Source organism: Pseudophryne corroboree, chromosome 9 (assembly GCF_028390025.1).
Source record: "Pseudophryne corroboree isolate aPseCor3 chromosome 9, aPseCor3.hap2, whole genome shotgun sequence".
NCBI classification, from domain to species: Eukaryota; Metazoa; Chordata; class Amphibia; order Anura; family Myobatrachidae; genus Pseudophryne; species Pseudophryne corroboree.
In genome coordinates, this window is record NC_086452.1 from 51591060 (window position 1) to 51618927 (window position 27868).

At 47.7% G+C, this 27868-nt stretch overlaps 1 protein-coding gene across 1 annotated transcript in view; it reads left to right on the forward strand.

The window, feature by feature from the left end:
* LOC134958714 (mucin-2-like) overlaps window positions 1-27868 on the forward strand; it is a 39177-nt gene that overhangs the window by 10197 nt on the left and 1112 nt on the right. The window contains exons 2-4 of the mRNA XM_063941467.1: window positions 15723-21264; window positions 21763-24017; window positions 24111-24706. Coding sequence (XP_063797537.1) covers window positions 15723-21264; window positions 21763-24017; window positions 24111-24706 — 8393 coding nt within the window. The remainder of the gene's footprint in view (window positions 1-15722; window positions 21265-21762; window positions 24018-24110; window positions 24707-27868) is intronic.

The window sequence follows — 27868 nt, forward strand, 5'->3', positions numbered from 1 at the left end:
GCTGCAGGTGGTGGAGGGTCGGGTGCGGGGGTGCCGTGTGTGGGGGAGGGGTGGGGGAGGGGGGACCACGGATGGAGGAGGGTGTCTGCAGATGCTGCGGGTGGAGGGGGGCAGGTGTGGGGGGAGACATATATGGGTGTGGATGGTGAAGAGGGTCTGGAGGTGCTGTGGGTGGTGGAGGGGCAGGGGAGTGGGAGCCGTGGGTGGTGTAGGGGGTCTGGAGGCACAGCGTGTGGGGGAGGGGTGGGGTGCCGCATGTGGTGGAGGGGAAGGTGCAGAGGTGTGGTGCATTGGGGAGGGGTCTGGAGGCACTGCGGGTAGTGTACCTGCCAAAAAGGTAGTTGGAGGGTATGCAGTAACAGGGTCAGAACAGGGGTGACAGGGCCAGAACAGGGGTGATGGGGTCAGAACAGGGGTGACGGTGCCAGGACAGGGGTGACGGGGCAAGGACAGGGGCGATGGGGCAAGGACAGGGGCGACAGGGACAGGATAGGGATGACAGGGCCAGGGTAGGGGCGGCAGGACCAGGACAGGGGTGACAGGGCCAGGACTGGGTTGACAGGGCAAGCACAGGGGTGACAGGGCCAGGATAGGGGTGACAGGGCCAGGATAAGGGTGACAGGGCCAGGCCAGGGGTGACAGGGACATGACAGAACACAGGGCACGGGAGAGATTGGTATTAGGGACAAAACAGTGGTGACAGACAGATGTGTCTTACCGGAGTCACTGCTGCTGGCTGCTGCTGTTCCACTCCAACCTGTTGGGATCTGCTGCTGGTGGAGACTTGGTATGGCTAACTCTCTCAGGCTGGAGTCCTGCTTCCACTGCCCGTCCGCATCCCTCCCCCCCCACTCCTCAGTCACACACCGCGGACCTCGCACGGCTGCCGGGCACTGTGGTAAGGGGAGACTAGGAGTGACTGGTTAGCCCCCAGGAGACGCTGCGGCTGGAGGGAGGAGGGGGTCATAGCATGCACGTGGCGCGTACCTCGCGGCTGCCGTGCACTGTGGTAAGGGGAGACTGGGAGTGACTGGTTAGCCCCCAGGAGATGCTGAGGCTGGAGGGAGGAGGGGGTCGGAGCCTGCAAGCAGCGCGGACTTCTGCAGCGCTGCCCGCCGGCTAAAGTGTGTGAAGGAGCTGGGCACACCTCACTGCATGCGGCAGCGCTGCAGCTAGCGGTGGGGTTGCCGGGGCTGGAGATAACAGAGGCAGTACGTAACCTGTACAGCGGCAGGTGCCCCACAAAACTGCAGCTAAGAAGCGTAGAGTGTGCCAGAAAGTGACGCTTCTCCGCGCCAGAGAGCCCCTGCTGAGTATGCTGATGTGGGGGGTCAAGCACACAGTGAGCTGGTGCCCGTCTGTCTGTACAGCATACCCCCTCACACACCCCCATACCTCCCAACTGTCCCGATTTTCGCGGGACAGTCCCATTTTTTGGGGTCTGTCCCGCTGTCCCACCCGTGGGCCGCAGTGTCCCGCGGTGGGGGGGGGTGCAGTTGAGAAGCTCCTGTACTCGCTGTTCTGCTTAGCAGAGCAGCGGTGAATAGACGCTGTGTGCATACGCACAGCGTCTATTTAGTGGAGACAGGAGGAGAGGGGACATCATGGGGTACGGATTAAGGGTGGGCCGGCAGCAGAGCCGGAATAAGGGGGGCAGTGGGTACGTACCCCGGGCCCCACAGTTTTATGGGGCCCCCTGGCTGGAGTAGCTCTGTCCCAGCTCTGAAGCTCCCCCGTCCTGCCAGAAACAACAGCAGCATAGTCCTACAGTCGGCACACGCTGCTGCGTGTTGGCAGGTCTGTGGTGTTGCAGGGAGGCAGCTTTCTTCTGCCTGTGCGGGTGTGTAGGGGGGAGCGACCACCCCCTCTGGATTGACCCCTAGCTGAGGGGCCAAAATCCCATTTAAAAAAAAGAATTCCCGGAATTTGCATAGGGGGCGTGGCCATGCATCCCGCGATTAGGCCACACCCCCAAACCCACAGCAGGCACAGCAATAAGATAGGGCCCCCCTGTCTCAAGTGCCCTGGGCCCCCCGGACTCATAATCCGCCCCTGGGGGCATGCCACGCCCCCTTTTCATTGGTCACGCCCCCTTTTTCACCGCGTGCTTTTCCCTCCTTCTGCCTGAAGAAAGCTGGGAAGTATGCACCCCTGCCTGTGCCATGCCCATACCATCTGCTTCTGCTCCTAGTCTCCTATAGATTTGCCCAGCTCTGTGACTCATTTGACTCCACCCAATGTTGTGACTCCGCCCAGCATTAGCAAATGAGACACAAAGTCACAGATCTGGGCTAATAATATAGGAGATATAATATAATATATATATATCACTTCAAAGAGAAACACTGTTGCAATGTCAAAGAATTTAAACATTTTTGTGGCATCAAAATAGCCAAACATAATTGGAGAAAGAAAAATATAGGAGAGGTCTTAGCAAAAGAAGAAATGAAAACCGTATATTATATGAGAACATTAGCACCAACAGGGCTGAATATTGAATTTTAGCTAAAATGGTTTTTAGGAGAATTTTGTTTGCAAGATACTAATTGGTGTTTTTTCTTTTTCTCCTCAATAGTTGTCTGCTGATTTTAGAGGCTGATTTTCTACTTGTCTTTGTTTATAATGGGGCTGATTCCGACCCGATCGCGCGCTGCACTTCCTCGTAGCGGTGCGATTGGGTCTGGAATGCGCATGCGTGGCGTGCACATTGCGCATGCACGTTGTTGCCCAGCAACAGCCATTGCCGGGCAACGACGCTGAGTATGAAGAAAGCGGTCGCAGCGGCGACTGCAAGAAGATTGACTGCAGGAAGGCATTCCGGGGCGGCAACTCACCGTTTGGAGCCGTTTTCGGGGAGTGGTAAGAAAAACGCAGGCGTGTCCAGGAGAACGGAGGGTGGATGTCTGACGTCAAAGCCATGACCCTCATCGCTGGACATGTCGCACAGGGTAGTCAGGTCTGACCCTGGTCTTGTTTTGCAGGAAACTTTTTTAGCATAGCAGGGCTGCACAAGCGTTCGCATCCCTGCTATGCTAAAATACACTCCCCCATAGGCGGAGATTAGTTGATCGCACCAGCAGCAATAAGTTGCTTGGTACGATCAACTCGTAATTAGGGCCAATGGGTGTCATTCCAAGTTTCACGGACATGTGCGGGGGGCGCCCAGCACAGGGCTAGTCTGCCCCGCATGTCAGCGCCGGCCCCCACCGCAGAAATGCAAAAGCATCGCACTGCGGCGATGCTTTTGCATCTCAGGAGTTACTCCCGGCCAGCGCAGCTCCTGCGGCTGGCCGGGAGAATCTCTTCGCTGCCCTCCCAATGGTCCGGCCACGCCTGCGTTGGCCAGACCGAGCCCCCTAGACAGCGGTTTAACACCACCGTCCAGCCCCCTCCCACCCAACGACCGCTTCTGCCTCAGAGGCAATCGCTAGGCAACGTCGTCTGGCATGCGCCGTTGCACTACGGCACCAGCGCATGCGCAGTTCCGACCCGATCGCTGCACTGCGAGAAACTGCAGCGAGCGATCAGGCCGGAATGACTGCCTATGTCCCCATTTTTGCTAATTGTATAAATGTATTGTCATTTTTACAAGTGCCCTGTTTTGTAAAAACTGTATAAATTGATTGACATTGATAAAGCCTATAATTTATCCTATTTAAAACACTCTAGAAGGTTAATGAATACAGTACGCAATTGGCATATGGAATACCGTAAGAGTACGCACGTAGCGTAACAAACGCTTAGCCGTGGACGAGACGCACGAGCGGCACGTTCGCTCACGGCTTAAAGCGTAAAGGCTAGCACGCTATAGGCTGCCGACTAACGTAATGATACGCTACCAGCGTAGCGGACGCTCGAGACCACGAGGAGATCACAAGCGGCGCTGATGCTCACAGAGTTAAACCTTTGTAACAATATCATAAATAATGTACTTATACTGTAAACCTTTGTGCAGTGATAAGGTGTAAATGCAACACAGTGTAACCTTGTTAGTTTAAAAGCTGTATGAGCGTATGTGACGCTCAGAGAACACTTTAGCAATATAATAAACACTCAAATACCGGTCTAAGGTTCTAACACCTTTAAGGGAGAGAATGAACGTTCAATTGCAAAAGAATACACAATACAAGTTATACACTACCAAACTAACATAACATACTTAACCGAATTACTACACATAAAATACAATAGCGGCACAATAACATTTAAGGGGAAGGAGAGAGAGAATGGCTTACAATATTAATAAGAGACAAAATGGTTGCAGAGAACTTACGCACAAGGGGAAACAATCGCAAGCGCCTTTCTGGATATCCAGCTCCCGATTATCAGTGATGAGAACCGTTGAGAAGAGTAGAGAGCTGGCCCAGATCGGCTTGTCCTTTTATACACTACACACAATACAGTACAATGGTCCCTACATTTTTATTGTTCATTGGACACAGGAATTCGTCTCCGCATTATAACAAAAGGTCATAGGTTGGTTCATACAGGTGGGCTGTGACTATTCCAAACTGCTCAGGTGGGAGGGAAACTGGGTTTCCCGCCGCATGGGTAATAAAGTGCAAATATAGTAAATGTCCATAAACTTCTTATGTCCATAACTATACGCACGAGCGAGTAATCCGCTTCAAACCAACACCGGAATATTGCTAATTATATTCTCTTCCGATGGATACTAAACACCACTGTGTAACCCCTGTCTGACCCTTCGTATCAAACAAAGAGGAACCTCTTTGTCCCTGAACATGCTACATTAACTAAACTTTCAGATTCTATCAAAGGGACCACAATCTACAAAATACATTATATGACTAAAATATGTTACGATTGAGTCGCCCGCTAGACGCACACAAACTCTACCGTAAATGCGCATATCGTGCGCCTGCGGGTGCACGCAAAGGCGAGTATACGCACGCACGGGAGGGCTCATGCACGTGCAGCAGGCACTCGCATGAGGTGCATATATGGCAATGTGTAGCGTGATATTTTTCTGACTTTGACAGTCCACCCTTTGGCAGTTACCAATAACTGCCACTTCCTAAAACATTTCAAAAAGAGAAAAATATATGTCATGTGTAAATACATTTCTATGGTCGGGTAGGGGAGGAGAGAAGAAGGTGAGAAAAGGGTATGACCTAGTGAGATAGCAGAAGCATGTGTGTATGAATCCATGTTTGGGGGGTCATGTATCATCGTGCCGTACGTGTTTTAAATCAAGCTTCGAGGTATTGCGAAGTATACATTTGAATTCCTTCTTATCCCGTATTAAGGGTCTGTGGATGGGCTGTCAAACTTTACCGAGCTCTTTTTGGCTTTTGGTTGCAACAAAATGGGGGAGCACATTTTAGTTGATGATACATGAATGGGGGAATATGTGAGTGCTGATATCTGTGCCTGTATTCCCTATCGACTATGTGTGTTATTACCTCAAGGTTGTAGAAATGAAGATAAAGAACAATTATGGTAAATGCAGTCATAAACTATGTGAGTTTAATAAACATTTGTTGATTGAAGTCTTGTCTGGTGTCTTGTCTTGATGTACATGTTGACTCTAGTCTCTTTGGGCTTTTGCCAAAAATGCGAGCAAAAGCTTTCTCAATGTCCATAGACTTACAAAAAGTGTTGGGCTAGCGTAAAATTAAAGTTACTAGGGATATGGGGGGTCTATGGCATAGTCCATCAGTTGTCTGTGTAAAAGGTTGTCAAATTCTTCTTCCAAGCGGATGTCTTTTTACCTTGGAGGAAAACAAAGGAGAAACGGGTGAAAGAAACGGACCGTGGAATCACATTTTCATCACAACATTGTCTCTATCGTTGGGTCATAAATCAAATCCATTGGAATTACAATGTCCTCACTCCTTAGACTCATCACCCTAGTACTTCGTTAAACCCTGAACGCATCTAAATATCAAACCAATCGATATGACGATACCCAAGATACACAGAAGAAATTTCCCTACATCCATTATAATTCCTTGAGCCCATTCTCCTAAACCAGAGAACCAATTTCGCGGGTTCAACCATGACACCCAACCGGTCAGCTCATTACCCACAGCAGCGAGGGTGAGATTGTGTCTCCTGCGGAACTCCCACTTTAATTGGAGAATGTCGTCCATCTTTTGGTCTATGACCTCGACCGGGTCATCGGTGCTATTCGTAATATAAGTGCAGCATTTTACGCTGTACTGCGTTGCCAGTGTGACACAATATCCACCTGTCACTGCCGTGAGATAATTAAGAATCATCCTATGCTGAACCAGTTCTGTTTTATAAGCTTGGAGCTCCCTTCCGGTATACCTAAAAGTGTTGTCATACATTTCAGTGATATTGTCTAATAAATTTGCAAGCGCAGATATATATCTATAATTCATCACTCCTCTGGCGGTACGAGTGATATCTAACGCGAGTAGGACTTGAATCCCGGTGGATTCATGGATCAGGTCAGAGGCCGGATGCTCTGTTCTTTCTATTAGGTGCCGTTTAACGATGTGCTCGTAATAAGTGTGAGTATAAGGAGCTTGGGCACCACGGTGAATATCTTTCATTTTAGTGTGGGATACAGTCATTACCTCAGGCAGTACTTTTCCAATATAACATAACCCTTCTGAGTTTGGGCAAGCCACTTATACGCCTTTCTCCCGCATATGAAATATGCATCATCGGGGAGAACATATGGGACGGAGTGTGACATAACCATATTACAAATTTTCCATATGAAATCTCCTAACCCTAATTCTCCCATCTGTTTAGTACACGTATCTGTTTGTACGACATGTGCACAGTATCCTAGTGAAACTTCTCCAACTCGCATGGTCCTACTTCCTAAGGTGTACCTATACCGGAAGAATCTTCCATGGTCAGCTATCTAGCGTATAAGTTGTGTCTATAGGCAATCTGTCAGCTCTATGTGAGAATGTCATGCTCTGATTACTCCATGACACTTCCCAATTTCCCGGTTTTCGGGGATTGGAAATGTTAAAGCACACTAAGGACCTATCCACATGATATTGGTGGAGCTTCAAACTAGGAGGACTGGAGATATTAAACCTCCTGTCCACCGGCCTCCCACCACTTAGCTCAAGTACCTCTCCTACCGTTAAAGGGAATGGCACTAGCCCTGATTTGCTATGGCCTTGAGGTACTTGAGAGCATACCCAACAGTCTGTCTGATTTAATACTTTACCCACTAAGGAGTGATAGTCACTCAATGGATGCCTATCCATATGGATATTAAAACTGGATTGACATTTCTTGATGCACCCATCCTCAACTACACTGTCACAGAGTCTACAGATACAGTTCTCTTCAGCTAACAATCCTTCACAATTCCTCCTATTGCCAATGCTATCGGATCGTTTTCTGATACTCGCCTTTGCTCGGTGATTGTGTTGCTATTGGAAATTTACACCTCCGTCTCAGTCATCAGAAACCCATTCCGGATCCTTTCTCGACCTCCCTGGTACTCTCACCGAAACAGACTGCTCTGGTCAACATCATGGTCAACAGGAAAATACGGACTGCAGTCTCTTGGGGCGAGTCCATCTTACAGGAGGAGAAAGAAATTTGTAATGGGGGTACAAAAGAAATACTTTGAGGGGAAAGAAAAATGTTACGATAATTAGTTCTCTAGTCTTGTTGTTCTTCTTGTTCTGCTGTCATCTCAAAGGTGCTGTCTCTCAGTCTTCCAACCGAACACTCCGGTGATACAATATTCCTTCCAAACCAGCGATCTTTCTGTAAGGAGCAAAAATCTTGCATCACCATTTGTCTAACTGATGTGTGACATACCATCTTTAAAACATGAAAACATGAGTGAGAAGAGAGAAAACAAAAAAACAAAAGAGAGAGAGAACAATTCATATATATATATATTACATAAACCAACAATAAACAACAACAGGAAAAAAACATTTTTTTTAAACATTTTAAAACATTGTCAGATCTGCCGTTCATCATCAGGCTGTCATATCTACATGTCCAATGGTATCCTTGCGCAGTCCCTCCCACCAGCACCTCCATACTCCACCCTTTGTATCTGGCCAGGATACATTGATGCGGGTAGGTCATGCTGGGGTTTGGTAGACTTCTGCAAAGACCAAGTAGCTATGTAATTTTTGAGTCCTGCCGATGACCGTCAGAGATGGGGAAAAAGAAAACATTTTGCAGATACATGACAAATTTTTACCCGGTCATTCCTGTGTCCTCAAGGAATGACCTCCCAATTTATTAACAATAACCTCAGGCTTACCATCAGTCCTAATGATCACCTTTCCTGATTGCATGTTACAGGTGCGGCCCAAACTCCTTCCTATATGATCCCTGATTATAATTTGGTGTGTCATAACTCTGCTCATATCTTTGTTTAGGGGGTCTGACTTTATGTGGGCTGTTACAGTTGCTGGCATAATGCCCTTCTCTTTTACAAAGATAACAAACCCTTGGCTTCCTCCATGTGCCAGTGGCCTGGGGTTTCGGTCGATTTGATGCCTCCTCTAATGCTTGGATGCTCATCACCATCAACCGCTCTCCCTGTGCTTCCCAGGTTCTTTGGATATTGCGGTCATGCTCGATAGCGGACTCTCTTAATGCAGCCACCGAGATACCTCTCCAGTGAGGTAGAGAGGTTTGTACCCTGATTCTTAGTGTGTCTTTTAAGCCGTCCATTAATACGGACACAGCTACTTCTCTGTGGTGTACATTAGTTTTAATGTCATCTATACCAGTGTACCTAGCCATATCCTGCAGAGCCCGGTGAAAATACTCTGGTGTGGGTTCACCTTCTTTTTGTTTTACTGTAAAGATTTTATTCCACTTTACCACTGCAGGGAAATATACTCCTAATTGTAAGTTGATTCTCTTTACATTATCCTGATTATACTCGTCTGTTAGTGGTATTTCTTCATCTAGTTTACAGTCAGCGATAAATTTCACTGAGTCGACATCGGGGGGTAAACATGCCCTCAAAACTGTCCTCCAATCTTTGTTATTTGGCTCTGCAGAATTTCCTAGCTCTCTAATATACTTTTGACATGCAACTAAATATTTCCTAGGGTCAGGAAATTCAGACAAAATTGTTCTTAATTCTGCTCGGGAAAAGGGGCAGTACATGGCGATGTTCCTGACAGGAGTGGCTCCTGAAGTGTCAGTTTTCCCATTTGGTACTGCAATTACCCTGACAGGATTAAGTCCAATAACGTCATTATGAGTTGGTTCTACAATATGAGGTACATTAGTTTGTGCGTGATATATAACACCATACGTACCTGTGGACACGACCTCACCTGACCCTCCGTTAGGGGGTTTGAGTACTGCCTTTACCGATTTGGTCGCGTCCACCTGGATGTCTTGTAGGATGGCTGCTGGAAGAGGTACCGACATCGTGCTGGGCTCACTTTCTTGTTTGTAATCCTGAGGGAAGTTTAACATGGGGTGCAACTTGCATGGGTTAATAGTTGTACATTTAACAGTATTATAATTATCATCGTTACGTTTATTACAATTAGTCTTATCATCTATAATACAGTTGCTAAGTGCCTGTTTATCATACACCATCGTGCCATTCTCTGCAGCCATAATCCTCTCCATTGCCATGTCTCTCCTCCCAAGATGAGAGTCAGATATGTAAGTTAAATTTCTTTGCATTTCACTTTCCTGTTGCCATAACTGTAAACAATCATAATGTCTAACTCGTTGTTTCCAGGATTTTATGAGACAGATCCTTCGCCTTAAATTATGCAATACCTCTGAGTCAAAACTACCTATCCCGGGAAATGGTGCTTTATCCCCCACAGTCATTCGTGTCCATTCGTCACAAAAGGTCTCCGTGTGGGGACCATACCTCCCCCACATTACTAACCGAGCAGACCCTCGTGGTCTGCAAGCCTCTTCAGTCTGAACCCTGACTGCTAAACGTCCCTGTGTTGTGCACTTGGCTGCCATTGTGGACCTTTTTAACACAGAAAAACTTCCTAAAATGCACCAAACACAGTAGTCTACGGTGGAAGTTTTCCAAGCTCTACCACCAGCTTCTTCTGCTCCGAGTACAACGAATCCGCCCCTTTTAGCAGACCCACGTAATCGTTGCAGGCCCTACCAACGAAAATTCCTTACCTTTATATTTTTACACAAATCACACTTGCATGTGCTCCCTACAACACGCATGAGGGCAATTTATGACCTCATATCACGTTGCGTTATTGGTCACACATACAACCGTGCGGTCCAATCGTACCACTTATAGACACTTGTTGCCTATAAATGGTAGGATCATTGGAGTCTCCCTACTGTGCTCCAAAACAGCCAGAGCGTAATACAACGAAAACTTTATCACACTCCGTCGCACGTTTTCACCTAGACCGTGCTCATCACGTTTCACCAAGCTTCACCAAGATCACCAAGTTCACCAAGCGGGGTTCAATATATTCACACCCTATTCAACCCACACTAACATTCTATAGTTTTCTGATCAGAAAAATCATTTCCCGTAATCTGATAGCTCTCCCCAGAGGCGTTACAGTAAAGTAAGGTATTTAAACTAAGTTTTGGAAACTGAAACCAATTTGTGCTATTATCGCGTGGCTATACTATACTGCCCCCACTAAAACAATGCTATTGTGCGATTTGAGTTTCAGTGGGTGTACCCAGACGCTCCGTCGCGTAATATACGCTCCGTGCGTCGACCCTTGCGTCGCGTACGCTAGTCTCACCCTTTTGTTAGAGACACGTGTGCGCTGGCCAGATATGTCCACAGGAATACAATTAGCACGTTTATCAATGTAGATGATCTTTAACTGTAATCATCTACCGAGCACCACACAGGTCTCTCCTTGTATTTTAGGCACAGCTGTGTGTGTGTTTTACAAATTACCCCTTAATGTATTATTTTTACTCTTTAACTACCAATAGCAACAAATCTTTCTCAGCACGTTATCAATTATGAAATGGCAACCAGCAGAATGAGATACGGACAAATACTACTAAGCAAGAAATACAGGTGTGTGTGTGTGTGTGCTTATGCGTACGTACGCAAAACAGAAACTAAACAGATTTTAAAAGACAATAACGTACTGTTCCTACCTTCCGGTTCCGGATTCCCTCAGCACTCCTTACTAAGCGAAGCAGACGCTTATCTGGTCAGCACTACGAGGGATAACACCTTCCGCCTTTTGCTGACCGATAATGTCTGCTAAAATTACCTAGTGCGGATATGTGAAGAGCGGCCGAGCCCCCAATTGATAAAGCCTATAATTTATCCTATTTAAAATACTCTAGAAGGTTAATGAATACAGTACGCAATTGGCGTATGGAATACCGTAAGAGTACGCATGTAGCGTAACAAATGCTTAGCCGTGGACGAGACGCACGAGCGGCACGTTCGCTCACGGCTTAAAGCGTAAAGGCTAGCTTGCTATAGGCTGCCGACTAAAGTAATGATACGCTACCAGCGTAGCGGACGCTCGAGACCACGAGGAGATCACAAGCGGCGCTGACGCTCACAGAGTTAAACCTTTGTAACAATATCATAAATAATGTACTTATACTGTAAACCTTTGTGCAGTGATAAGGTGTAAATGCAACACAGTGTAACCTTGTTAGTTTAAAAGCTGTATGAGCGTATGTGACGCTCAGAGAACACTTTAGCAATATAATAAACACTCAAATACCGGTCTAAGGTTCTAACACCTTTAAGGGAGAGAATGAACATTCAATTGCAAAAGAATACACAATACAAGTTATACACTACCAAACTAACATAACATACCTAACCGAATTACTACACATAAAATACAATAGCGCCACAATAACATTTAAGGGGAAGGAGAGAGAGAATGGCTTACAATATTAATAAGAGACAAAATGGTTGCAGAGAACTTACGCACAAGGGGAAACAATCGCAAGCGCCTTTCTGGATATCCAGCTCCTGATTATCAGTGATGAGAACCGTTGAGAAGAGTAGAGAGCTGGCCCAGATCGGCTTGTCCTTTTATACACTACACACAATACAGTACAATGGTCCCTACATTCTTATTGTTCATTGGACACAGGAATTCGTCTCCGCATTATAACAAAAGGTCATAGGTTGGTTCATACAGGTGGGCTGTGACTATTCCAAACTGCTCAGGTGGGAGGGAAACTGGGTTTCCCGCCGCATGGGTAATAAAGTGCAAATATAGTAAATGTCCATAAACTTCTTATGTCCATAACTATACGCACGAGCGAGTAATCCGCTTCAAACCAACACCGGAATATTGCTAATTATATTCTCTTCCGATGGATACTAAACACCACTGTGTAACCCCTGTCTGACCCTTCGTATCAAACAAAGAGGAACCTCTTTGTCCCTGAACATGCTACATTAACTAAACTTTCAGATTCTATCAAAGGGACCACAATCTACAAAATACATTATATGACTAAAATATGTTACGATTGAGTCGCCCGCTAGACGCACACAAACTCTACCGTAAATGCGCATATCGTGCGCCTGCGGGTGCACGCAAAGGCGAGTATACGCACGCACGGGAGGGCTCATGCACGTGCAGCAGGCACTCGCATGAGGTGCATATATGGCAATGTGTAGCGTGATATTTTTCTGACTTTGACAACATATATATATATATATATATATATATATATATATATAATCTCATTGTAATTACATACATACAGTATATGGATGTTTCACTTTAAAAATTAAAAACTGGTAACACTGCCATGATTCCATTGGTCAGGAATGTGATGTTTGAGGCAATTAATAAATAGTCAGGGCAGAGAACACAGCAGCACTTCTTGATAAATAGGAGGGTATTCCTTGAAACGCGTTGAAGCTGCTGGAGAGACCACTTGATGCAGGAGGAAACCGGTAACATCCACAAACATCGATAGAAGCAGGTGTAACATTGCATCCAGTGACTGCAGCACAGGACATTTGCACCACCTGCACTATCCGAGGACTGTGTGTTTCCCCACAAGCAAGTGTTATACCAAACTGGTATTTTTTAAATTGACTGTGTATTTTAAATATATCCTTTTATAACCTCTATTGGGATGCAAACCTTGTTTGAAGTGAAGGTCATTCCACACAGATGAAAGATACCTTTATATGAACACGAAAAACAAATTTAATGTAAGTTTCATTCTAATGTTAAGGGAAGAAAAGCCTGGTTTGATGTGTGTAAAGAAACTGCTATGTGAACTCGAGGCAGAATTTCAATATACGTTCTGTTCTTGAGAGAGCCAGAGATTGTCCAGATTTGGTTTAGTCCTTTCTCTTTATTTATACAGTAGCATATTACTGAAGGTAAAGGGGTTTATTAAATGTAAAACCACTGTAACAACAATATTGAATTTTGTTTTATATCAGCTGCTGCAACAACTCCATCAGCCGCATCAACAGCATCATCATCAACCTCAGCAGACATATCCGCAACATCCACAGTTGCATCATTAATTGCATCATCTAAATCGTTATCAGCATCAACAAATAAAGAACCCACAACTGCTGCACACACAACCGTTAAACTGACACCCACATCAACTGTTGCACCCACAACTACTGCACCCACATTAACAACAACTACTGCACCCACAACATTAACAACTGCTGCATCCACAACAACAACAACAACAACTACTGCTGCACCCACAACAACTGCTGCAACCACAACATCTACTGCAGCACCCACAACTGCTGCACCCACAACAACTGCTGCACAAAGTGCTGCACCCAAAACAACAACTGCTAAGCCCACAACTGCTAAGCCCACAACAACTACTGCTGCAACCACAACTACTGCTGCACCCTCCTCAACAACAACTGCACCCACAACAGCTGCTGCACCCACAACTGCTGTTGCACTAACTACTACTGCTGCTCCCACATCAACTGCTGTACCCACAAAAGCAACATCTGCTGCCCCCACAACAGCAACATCTGCTGCACCCACAACATCTACTGCTGCACCCACAACAACTGCTGCACCCACAACTACTGCTGCACCCACAACATCTACTGCTGCACCCACGACTACTGCAACCACAACAACTGCACCCACAACAACAACTGCTGCACCCACAACAACAAATGCATCCACAACAACTGCTGCACCCACAACAACTGCTACACCCACAACAACTACACCTACAACAACTGCTGCAACCACAACAAATGCACCCACAACTGCTGCACCAAGTGATAAACCCACAACAACAACAACAACAACTACTGCTGCTGCACCCATAACATCTACTGCTGTAACCACAACAACTGCATCCTCAAAAACAACAACTGCTGCAGCCACAAAAACAAATGCATCCACAACAACTGCTGCACCCACAACAACAACAACTGCTGCACCAACAACATCTGCTGCAACCACATCAACTTCTGCTGCACCTACAACTGCTGCACAAAGTGCTGAACCCAAAACAACGACTGTTGCACCTAAAACAACAACTGCTAAGCCCACAACTGCTGCACACACAACAACAACTGCTGCACCCTCAACAACTGCTGCACCCACAACAACTGCTGCACCCACATCTACTGCTACACACACAACTGCTGCAACAAAAACAACTGCTCCCACAACAACAACAATAACTGCTGCACCAACAAAAACAAATGCACCCACAACTACTGCTGCAACCACAACTACTGCACCCACAACAACAAATGCCTCAACAACTACTACTGCAACCACAACTGCACCCTCAACAACTGCTGCACCGACAACAATTGCACCCACAACAACTGCTGCACCCACAACAAACACTGCACCAACAACTGCTGCACCCACAACATCTACTGCTGCACCCACGACTACTGCTGCAACCACAACAACTGCACCCACAACAACAACTGCTGCACCCACAACAACAAATGCATCCACAACAACTGCTGCACCCACAACAACTGCTACACCCACAACAACTACACCTACAACAACTGCTGCAACCACAACAAATGCACCCACAACTGCTGCACCAAGTGATAAACCCACAACAACAACAACAACTACTGCTGCTGCACCCATAACATCTACTGCTGTAACCACAACAACTGCATCCTCAAAAACAACAACTGCTGCAGCCACAAAAATAAATGCATCCACAACAACTGCTGCACCACCAACATCTGCTGCAACCACAACTGCTGCACCCACAACTGCTGCACAAAGTGCTGAACCCAAAACAACGACTGTTGCACCTAAAACAACAACTGCTAAGCCCACAACTGCTGCACACACAACAACAACTGCTGCACCCTCAACAACTGCTGCACCCACAACAACTGCTGCACCCACATCTACTGCTACACACACAACTGGTGCAACAAAAATAACTGCTCCCACAACAACAACAATAACTGCTGCACCAACAAAAACAAATGCACCCACAACTACTGCTGCAACCACAACTACTGCTGCAACCACAACTACTGCACCCACAACAACAAATGCCTCAACAACTACTACTGCAACCACAACTGCACCCTCAACAACTGCTGCACCGACAACAATTGCACCCACAACAACTGCTGCACCCACAACAAACACTGCACCCACGACTACTGCTGCAACCACAACTGCACCCACAACAACTGCTGCACCCACAACAACAAATGCATTCACAACCGCTACACCCACAACAACTGCACCTACAACTGCACCTTCAACAACTGCTGCAACCACAACAAATGCACCCACAACTTCTGCATCAAGTGCTAACCCCACAACAACAACTACTGCTGCACCGACAACTACTGCTGCACCCACAACATCTACTGCTGCACCGACAACTACTGCTGCAACCACAACTACTGCATCCACAAAAACAACTGCTGCACCCACAACAACAACAACTGCTGCTGCACCACCAACAACTGCTAATGCTACACAAACTACTGGTGCACCCACAACATCTACTGTAGCACCCACAATAATTTCTGTAACCACAACTGCTGCACCCACAACAACAAATGCACAAAGTGCTGAACCCAATACAACGACTGCGGCACCCACAACAACTGCTAAGCCCACAACTGCTGCACCCACAACAACTACCGCAACCTCAACAACTGCTGCACCCACAACAACTGCTGCACCCACAACATCTACTGCAACCACAACAACTGCTGCACCCACAACAACAAATGCATCAACAACTACTGCTGCAACCACAACAACTGCAGCCTCAACAACCACTGCACGCACAACTACTGCTGCAACCACAACTGCACCCTCAACAACTGCTGCACCCACAACTGCTGCACCAACAACCACTGCACACACAACTACTGCTGCAACCACAACTGCACCCAAAACAACTGCTGCACCCACAACATCTACTGCTCCACCCACAACTGCTGCACCCACAACATCTACTGCTGCACTCACGACTACTGCTGCAACCACAACTGCACCCACAACAACAACTGCTGCACCCACAACAACAACAGCTACACCCACAACTGCACCTTCAAAAACTGCTGCAACCACAACAAATGCACCCACATCTGCTGCACCAAGTGCTAAACCCACAACTACTACTGCTGCACCGACATCTACTGCTGCAACCACAACTACTGCTGCAACCACAACTACTGCATCCACAAAAACAACAACTGCTATGCCCACAACTGCTGCACCCACAACAACTACTGATGCACCCACAACTACTGCTGCAACCACAACTGCAGCCTCAACAACCACTGCACGCACAACTACTGCTGCAACCACAACTGCACCCACAACAACTGCTGCACCCACAACAACTGCTCCACCCACAACAACTGCTCCACCCACAACAACTGCTGCTACAACCACAACTACTGCTGCAACCACAACTGCACCCACAACAACAAATGCATCCACAACAACTACTGCACCCACAATAACAACAACTGCTACAACCACAACAACTGCCCCTACAACTGCTGCACCAAGTGCTAAATCCACAACATCTACTGCTGCACCCACAACTACTGCTGCAACCGCAACAACGGCATCCACAAAAACAACTGCTGCACCAACAATAACAACAGCTACTGCTGCACAAACTACTGCTGCACCCAAAACATCTACTGCAGCACCCACAACAACTGCTGCAACCACAACTGCTGCACCCACAACAACTGCTGCACAAAGTGCTGAACCCAAAACAACGACTGTTGCACCCAAAACAACTGCTAAGCCCACAACTGCTGCACCCACAACAACTACTGCACCCTCAACAACTGCTGCACCCACAACATTTACTGCTACACACACAACTACTGCTGCAACCAAAACAACTGCACCCACAACAACAACTGCTGCACCCATGGAAACGAATGCATCCACAACAACTGTACCCACAACTACTGCTGCAACCACATCTACTGCTGCAACCGCATCTGCTGCACCCACAACAAATGCATCAACAACTACTGCTGCAACCACAACTGCAGCCTCAACAACCACTGCACGCATAACTACTGCTGCAGCCACAACTGCACCCTCAACAACTGCTGCACCCACAACAATTGTACCCACAACAACTGCTGCACCCACAACAACCACTGCACCCACAACATCTACTGCTCCACCCACAACTGTTGCACCCACGACTACTGCTGCAACCACAACTGCACCCACAACAACAAATGCACCCACAACAACTGCTGCACCCACAACATCTAATGCTGCACCCACGACTACTGCTGCAACCACAACTGCACCCACAACAACAAATGCACCCACAACTGCTACACCCACAACAACTTCACCTATAACAACTCCTGCAACCACAACAAATGCACCCACAACTGCTGCACCAAGTGCTAAACCCACAACAACTATTGCTGCACCCACAACTACTGCTGCACCCACAACTACTGCTGCAACCACAACTGCAGCCTCAACAACTGCTGCACCCACAACAATTGCACCCACAACAACTGCTGCACCCACAACAACAACTGCTGCTCCCACCACAACAACAACAACTGCTGCACCCACAACAACTGCTACACCCACAACAACTGCTACACCCACAACAACTGCAACCACAACAAATGCACCCACAACTGCTGCATCAAGTGCTAAACCCACAACATCTACTACTGCACCCACAACATATACTGCTGCAACCACAACTACTGCTGCAACCACAACGGCATCCACAAAAACAACAACTGCTGCAACCACAACAACAAATGCATCCACAACAACTGCTGCACCCACAACAACAACTGCTGCACCACCAACAACAGCTACTGCTGCACAAACTACTGCTGCACCCACAACATCTACTGCAGCACCCACAACTGCTGCAACCACAACTGTTGCACCCACAACAACTGCTGCACAAAGTGCTGAACCCAAAACAATGACTGTTGCACCCAAAACAACAACTGCTGCAACCACAACTACTGCACCCTCAACAACTGCTGCACCAACAACAACTGCTGCACCCACAACATTTACTGCTACACACACAACTACTGCTGCAACCAAAACAACTGCACACACAACAATTGCTGCACCCACAATAACTGCTGCACCCACGAAAACGAATGCATCCACAACAACTGCACCCTCAACTACTTCTGCAACCACAACTACTGCTGCAACCACAACTGCATCCACAAAAACAACTGCTGCAACCACCACAACAACAACTGCTGCACCACCAACAACAGCTACTGCTACACAAACTACTGCTGCACCCACAACATCTACTGCAGCACCCACAACAATTGCTGCAACCACAACTGCTGCACCTACAACAACTGCTGCACAAAGTGCTGAACCCAATACAACGACTGCTGCACCCAAAACAACAACAACTGCTAAGCCCACAACTGCTGCACCCACAACAACTACTTCACCCTCAACAACTGCTGCACCCACAACTGCTGCACCCACAACTGCTGCACCCACAACAACTGATGCAACCACAACATTTACTGCAACCACATCTACTGCAACCACAACTACTGCTGCAACCACAACAACAAATGCATCAACAACTACTGCTGCAACCACAACAACTGCAGCCTCAACAACCACTGCACGCACAACTACTGCTGCAACCACCACAACAACTGCTGCACCCACAACAACCACTGCACCCAAAACATCTACTGCTCCACCCACAACTACTGCTGCACCCACAACATCTACTGCTGCACCCACGACTGCTGCACCCACAACAAATGCATCAACAACTACTGCTGCAACCACAACAACTGCAGCCTCAACAACCACTGCACGCACAACTACTGCTGCAACCACAACTGCACCCAAAACAACTGCTGCACCCACAACATCTACTGCTCCACCCACAACAACTGCTGCACCCACAACATCTACTGCTGCACTCACGACTACTGCTGCAACCACAACTGCACCCACAACAACAACAACAGCTACACCCACAACTGCACCTTCAACAACTGCTGCAACCACAACAAATGCACCCACATCTGCTGCACCAAGTGCTAAACCCACAACTACTACTGCTGCACCGACAACATCTACTGCTGCAACCACAACTACTGCATACACAAAAACAACAACTGCTATGCCCACAACTGCTGCACCCACAACAACTACTGATGCACCCACAACTACTGCTGCAACCACAACTGCAGCCTCAACAACCACTGCACACACAACTACTGCTGCAACCACAACTGCACCAACAACTGCTGCACCCACAACAACTGCTCCACCCACAACTGCTGCTACAACCACAACTACTGCTGCAACCACAACTACTGCTGCAACCACAACTGCACCCACAACAGCAAATGCATCCACAACAACTGCTGCACCCACAATAACAACAACTGCTACAACCACAACAACTGCCCCTACAACTGCTGCACCAAGTGCTAAATCCACAACATCTACTGCTGCACCCACAACTACTGCTGCAACCGCAACAACGGCATCCACAAAAACAACAACTGCTGCAACCACAACAACAACTGCTGCACCAACAATAACAACAGCTACTGCTGCACAAACTACTGCTGCACCCAAAACATCTACTGCAGCACCCACAACAACTGCTGCAACCACAACTGCTGCACCCACAACAACTGCTGCACAAAGTGCTGAACCCAAAACAACGACTGTTGCACCCAAAACAACTGCTAAGCCCACAACTGCTGCACCCACAACAACTACTGCACCCTCAACAACTGCTGCACCCACAACATTTACTGCTACACACACAACTACTGCTGCAACCAAAACAACTGCACCCACAACAACAACTGCTGCACCCATGGAAACGAATGCATCCACAACAACTGTACCCACAACTACTGCTGCAACCACATCTACTGCTGCAACCGCATCTGCTGCACCCACAACAAATGCATCAACAACTACTGCTGCAATCACAACTGCAGCCTCAACAACCACTGCACGCATAACTACTGCTGCAGCCACAACTGCACCCTCAACAACTGCTGCATCCACAACAATTGTACCCACAACTGCTGCACCCACAACAACCACTGCACCCACAACATCTACTGCTCCACCCACAACTGCTGCACCCACAACATCTACTGCTGCACCCACGACTACTGCTGCAACCACAACAACTGCACCCACAACAACAAATGCACCCACAACAACTGCTGCACCCACAACATCTACTGCTGCACCCACGACTACTGCTGCAACCACAACTGCACCAACAACAACAAATGCACCCACAACTGCTACACCCACAACAACTTCACCTATAACAACTGCTGCAACCACAACAAATGCACCCACAACTGCTGCACCAAGTGCTAAACCCACAACAACTATTGCTGCACCCACAACTACTGCTGCACCCACAACTACTGCTGCAACCACAACTGCAGCCTCAACAACCACTGCACGCACAACTACTGCTGCAACCACAACTGCAACCTCAACAACTGCTGCACCCACAACAATTGCACCCACAACAACAACTGCTGCACCCACAACAACAACAACTGCTGCACCCACAACAAATGCACCCACAACTGCTGCATCAAGTGCTAAACCCACAACATCTACTGCTGCACCCACAATATCTACTGCTGCAACCACAACTACTGCTGCAACCACAACGGCATCCACAAAAACAACAACTGCTGCAACCACAACAACAAATGCATCCACAACAACTGCTGCACCCACAACAACAACAACAACTGCTGCACCACCAACAACAACAACAACAGCTACTGCTGCACCCACAACATCTACTGCAGCACCCACAACAACTGCTGCAACCACAACTGTTGCACCCACAACAACTGCTGCACAAAGTGCTGAACCCAAAACAATGACTGTTGCACCCAAAACAACTGCTGCAACCACAACTACTGCACCCTCAACAACTGCTGCACCAACAACAACAACAACTGCTGCACCCACAACATTTACTGCTACACACACAACTACTGCTGCAACCAAAACAACTGCACCCACAATAACTGCTGCACCCACGAAAACGAATACATCCACAACAACAACTGCACCCTCAACTACTTCTGCAACCACAACAACTGCATCCACAAAAACAACTGCTGCAACCACCACAACAACTGCTGCACCACCAACAACAGCTACTGCTACACAAACTACTGCTGCACCCACAACATCTACTGCAGCACCCACAACAATTGCTGCAACCACAACTGCTGCACCTACAACAACTGCTGCACAAAGTGCTGAACCCAATACAACGACTGCTGCACCCAAAACAACAACAACTGCTAAGCCCACAACTGCTGCACCCACAACAACTACTTCACCCTCAACAACTGCTGCACCCACAACTGCTGCACCCACAACTGCTGCACCCACAACAACTGCTGCAACCACAACATTTACTGCAACCACATCTACTGCAACCACAACTACTGCTGCAACCACAACAACAAATGCATCAACAACTACTGCTGCAACCACGACTGCAGCCTCAACAACCACTGCACGCACAACTACTGCTGCAACCACAACTGCTGCACCCACAACAACCACTGCACCCAAAACATCTACTGCTCCACCCACAACTACTGCTGCACCCACAACATCTACTGCTGCACCCACGACTACTGCTGCAACCACAACTGCTGCACCCACAACAAATGCATCAACAACTACTGCTGCAACCACAACAACTGCAGCCTCAACAACCACTGCACGCACAACAACTGCTGCAACCACAACAACTGCTGCACCCACAACAACCACTGCACCCACAACAACCACTGCTCCACCCACAACAACTGCTGCACCCACATCTACTGCTGCACCCACATCTACTGCTGCACCCACGACTACTGCTGCAACCACAACAACTGCACCCACAACAACTACTGCTGCAACCACAACTGCAGCCTCAACAACCACTGCACGTACAAATGCAACAACAACTGCTGCACCCACAACAACTGCTACACCCACAACAACTGCAACCACAACAAATGCACCCACAACTGCTGCATCAAGTGCTAAACCCACAACATCTACTACTGCACCCACAACATCTACTGCTGCACCCACAACTACTGCTGCAACCACAACGGCATCCACAAAAACAACAACTGCTGCAACCACAACAACAAATGCATCTACAACAACTCCTGCACCCACAACAACAACTGCTGCAACAACAACAACAACAACAACAGCTACTGCTGCACAAACTACTGCTGCATCCACAACATCTACTGCAGCACCCATAACTGCTGCAACCACAACTGTTGCACCCACAACAACTGCTGCACAAAGTGCTGAACCCAAAACAATGACTGTTGCACCCAAAACAACAACTGCTGCACCCACAACTACTGCACCCTCAACAACTGCTGCAACCAAAACAACTACACCCACAACAACTGCTGCACCCACAATAACTGCTGCACCCACGAAAACGAATGCATCCACAACAACTGCACCCACAATTACTTCTGCAACCACATCTACTGCTGCAACCACAACATCTGCTGCACCCACAACAAATGCATCAACAACTACTGCTGCAACCACAACAACTGCAGCCTCAACAACCACTGCACGCACAACTACTGCTGCAACCACAACTGCACCCTCCACAACTGCTGCACCCACAACTGCTGCACAAAGTGCTGAACCCAAAACAACGACTGTTGTACCCAAAACAACAACTGCTAAGCCCACAACTGCTGCACACACAACTACTGCAGCCTCAACAACTGCTGCACCCACAACAACTGCACGCACAACAACAATAACTGCTGCACCCACAACATCTACTGCTACACACACAACTACTGCTGCAACCAAAACAGCTGCACCCACCAAAACAAATGCATCCTCAACAACTGCTACACCCACAACAACAACAACAACTACTGCTGCTGCACCCACAACTACTGCTGCACCCACAACTACTGCTGCAACCGCAACAACGGCATCCACAAAAACAACAACTGCTGCAACCACAACAACTGCTGCACCAACAATAACAACAGCTACTGCTGCAACCACAACAACTGCAGCCTCAACAACCACTGCACGCATAACTACTGCTGCAACCACACCTGCACCCACAACAAACACTGCACCCACAACATCTATTGCTCCACCCACTACTACTGCGATAACCACAACTGCACCCACAACAACTGCTGCACCCACAACAAATGAATCCACAACTGCTGCACCACCAACAACAGCTACTGCTACACAAACTACTGCTGCACCCACAACATCTACTGCAGCACCCACAACAACTGCTGCACAAAGTGCTGAACCCAATACAACGACTGCTGCACCCAAAACAACAACTGCTAAGCCCACAACAACTACTTCACCCTCAACAACTGCTGCACCCACAACTACTGCAACCACAACAACTACTGCAACCACAACTACTGCACCCACAACAACATATGCATCATCAACTACTGTAACCACAACAACCACTGCACGCACAACTACTGCTGCAACCACAACTGCTGCACCCACAACAACCACTGCACCCACAACATATACTGCTCCACCCACAACTATTGCTGCACTTACAACAACTGCTGCACCCACAACATCTACTGCTGCACCCACGTCTACTGTTGCAACCACAACTGCACCCACAACAACAATAACAACAACTGCTGCACCCACAACAACAAATGCATCCACAACAACTGCTGCACCCACAACAACAACAACAACTGCTGCTGCAACCACAATAAATGCACCCACAACTGCTGCACCAAGTGCTAAACCCACAACTACTACTGCTACACCCACAACTACTACTGCTGCTGCAACCACAACATCTACTGCTGCAACCACAACTACTGCATCCACAAAAACAACAACTGCTATGCCCACAACTGCTGCACCCACAACAACAACTACTGATGCACCCACAACAACTACTGCTGCAACCACAACTGCAGCCTCAACAACCACTGCACACACAACAATTGCACCCACAACTACTGCACCCACAACAACTGCTGCTCCCACAACAACTGCTGCTCCACCAACAACAACTGCTGCACCTATGACTACTGCTGCAACCACAACAACTGCACCCACAACAAATGCATCCACAACAACTGCACCCACAACAACTGCTGCACCCACAACAACAATTGCATCCACAACAACTGCTGCACCCACAACAACTACTGCTGCTGCACCAACATCTACTGCTGTACCCGCAGCAAGTACTGCTGCAACCACAAAAACAACAACAACAGTACCCACAACTGCTGCTGCACCAACTACTACTGCTGCACCCACAACAACAACTACTGCTACACCCACAACTGCTGAACACACAACTGCTGCTGCACCCACAACAACAACAACTACTGCTGCACCCAAAACATCTACTGCTGTACCAACAACTGCACCCACAACTACTGCTGCCACAACAATAACAACTGCACCCACAACAACAGCTGCACCCACAACAATAACAGCTGCTGCACCCACAACAACTGCTATTGCACCCACAACAACTGCTGCACACACAACAACTGCTGCACCCACAACAACTGCTGCACCCACAACAACTTCTACCCCCACATTATCTCCTACACCAACAACTGCTGCACCCACATCAACTGCTGCAAACGCTACTTTTGTAAACTTCAACTACACAATCATAAGTATGAAGTTTGATTCAAGACTTTTAAACTGGACAGACCCATACACCATTATGCTGAGGAACAAGACTGAAACACTGGTGAGTGCAATGGCCGTGGAGTTATGCTATAGAGACCTATATATCTGCCGGAGCAATACGGATAGACTGATGTTATAACAGTCCTGTAAGGGAAGTAATAGTATAATATAAAATACAGCTGAATTTTACACACTGTTTATATCATACTTACCAACAATCTGGCTGATCCCTCCGGGAGGAGGCAGCCAGGTCGGAGCAGCAGGGGTGTGGCGATGAGGTATGATGACGTTTAGGGGCGGGATTGGGGGCGTAACTGCATGACTGCATCATCATGGCCCCACCCCCTGTCTAGCAACGCAGATAATAATGGCATTGCAAGTCAGGGGGAAGGCCGGGAGCTTGTTAGGGGATTCAGGGGGGTTGCGGGTGACGAGCGTACGGCCGTGAGACTTGCCCACTCTTCCGGGGGGCCGGGAGCGCCACCCGATTTTCAGGAGCCTCCCGGCCATTCCGGGAGAGTAGGCAAGTATGGTTTATATATTTGTAGAGCTTCTGTTCTTGTGTAGTACAACAGTGGCTTTCTGCTGGTTTTCATTGTATTATCTGGTCTAACTGCCTTTCTATACAATTATTTTCATGCAGGGCCTGCAATTGATAAAACGGGATTTCCCCTTGTGTCAGTATGTGATTACAACTGCGTTCTTGTAAGTATGTTCTTTGTAGACATTTATTGTTATTTTAATTGACCTGTATTAACCACTTGCCTGGCACGGACGCATCAGATGCGACCATGCCTGCAAGTGCTTTATCTGACCTGGTCGCATCGTCAGTCCGACCTGTATTTTGCTAGCGAAAAAAGTTAAACATGATATACAGTGAAGGTTTAGACTGTTGTGGAGGGTGTCTTTATGTTTACTAAACCGGTTGTTGTAAAAAGGAGCCCGGCAGTCTGGGTGGTCTCTCCCCTGGTAGAGACTGTGGGGTATATTTACTAAGCTCCCGATTTTGACCGAGTTGGTGTTTTTTCATCAAAGTGTCATCTCGGGAATTTACTAAACTCAAATCTCGGCTTTGATGAGGGCATTCGTATTTTTTTTGAAGGCAAAGAAAAAAAATATGAATGAATACACCATCGGTCAAACACGCCTGTTATTTTATACAACTCAGTAATTTACTAAAAATTCGAATTCACAATCACTGCCGCAATAGCCAAACACTGCCGTGAAAAAATACAAATTGTAAAAAAAAGCAGTTTTCAAATAGACCTGCTTTTTTTTTACCGTGTTCTGATAGGCATGCACGGATCTGTGAGATCCGTGCATGTTTATCAGTGAGAAGGGGTGTGAAAGAGTTAAAAATCCTGAAAAAATTGCGTGGGGGTCCCCCCTCCAAAGCATAACCAGCCTCGGGCTCTTCCAGCCGGTTCTGGTTGTAAAAATACGGGGGGGGAAATTGACAGGAGTTCCCCCATATTTTTACAACCAGCACGGGGCTCTGCGCCTTATCCTGGTGCAAAAAATATGAGGGACAAAAGACGTAGGGGTCCCCTGTATTTTTAACACCAGCACTGGGCTCCACTAGTCAGAGAGATAATGACAGAGCCGGGGGACACTTTTATACTGGTCCCTGCGGCCCTGGCATTAAATTACCAGCTAGTCACCCCTGGCCGGGGTACCCTGGAGGAGTGGGGACCCCTTAAATCAAGGGGTCCCCCCCTCCAGCCACCCAAGTACCAGGGGTGAAGCCCGAGGCTGTCCCCCCATCGAAGGGCGGTGGATGGCAGGCTGATAGCCTTTTGTGTAAAAAAAAAGAATATTGTTTTTTTGTAGCAGAACTACAATTCCCAGCAAGCCTCCCCCACCAGCTGGTACTTGGAGAACCACAAGTACCAGCATGTGAGGGGGGGGAAACGGGCCCGCTGGTACCTGTAGTTCTACTACAAAAAAAATACCCAAATAAAAACAAAACACACACACCGTAATAGTAAAATTTTATTAAACATACATGCACACTTATATACATACATACTTACCTATGTAGAACTACAGGTACCAGCGCCCCCCCCCCCCCCGCATGCTGGTACTTGTGGTTCTCCAAGTACCAGCTAGTGGGGGAGGCTTGCTGGTACTTGTAGTTCTGTTACAAAAAACAATATATTTTTTTACACAAAAGGCTATCAGCCGCCCATCCACCGCCTTTGGATGGGGGGGACAGCCTTGGGCTTCACCCCTGGTCCTTGGGTGGCTGGAGGGGGGGACCCCTTGATTTAAGGGGTCCCCACTCCTCCAGGGTACCCCGGCCAGGGATGACTAGTTGGTGATGTAATGCCAGGGCCGCAGGGACCAGTATAAAAGTGTCCCCTGGCTGTGGCATTATCTCTCTGACTAGTGGAGCCCAGTGCTTGTGTTAAAAATACAGGGGCCCCCTACGTCTTTTGTCCCTCAAATTTTTTGCACCAGGACCAGGCACAAAGCCCGGTGCTGGTTGTTAAAATATGGGGGAACCCCTGTTAGTTTTTCCTCCTGTATTTTTACAACCAGGACCGGCTGAAAGAGCCCGAGGCTGGTTATGCTTAGGAGGGGGGACCCCACACAATTTTTTTCAGGATTTTTAACACTTTATACACTTCTTTTAAGGTACACAATGAAGCCCTGCAAGGATCTCACGGATCCGGCCGGGATTCATTGTGTTAAGTTCG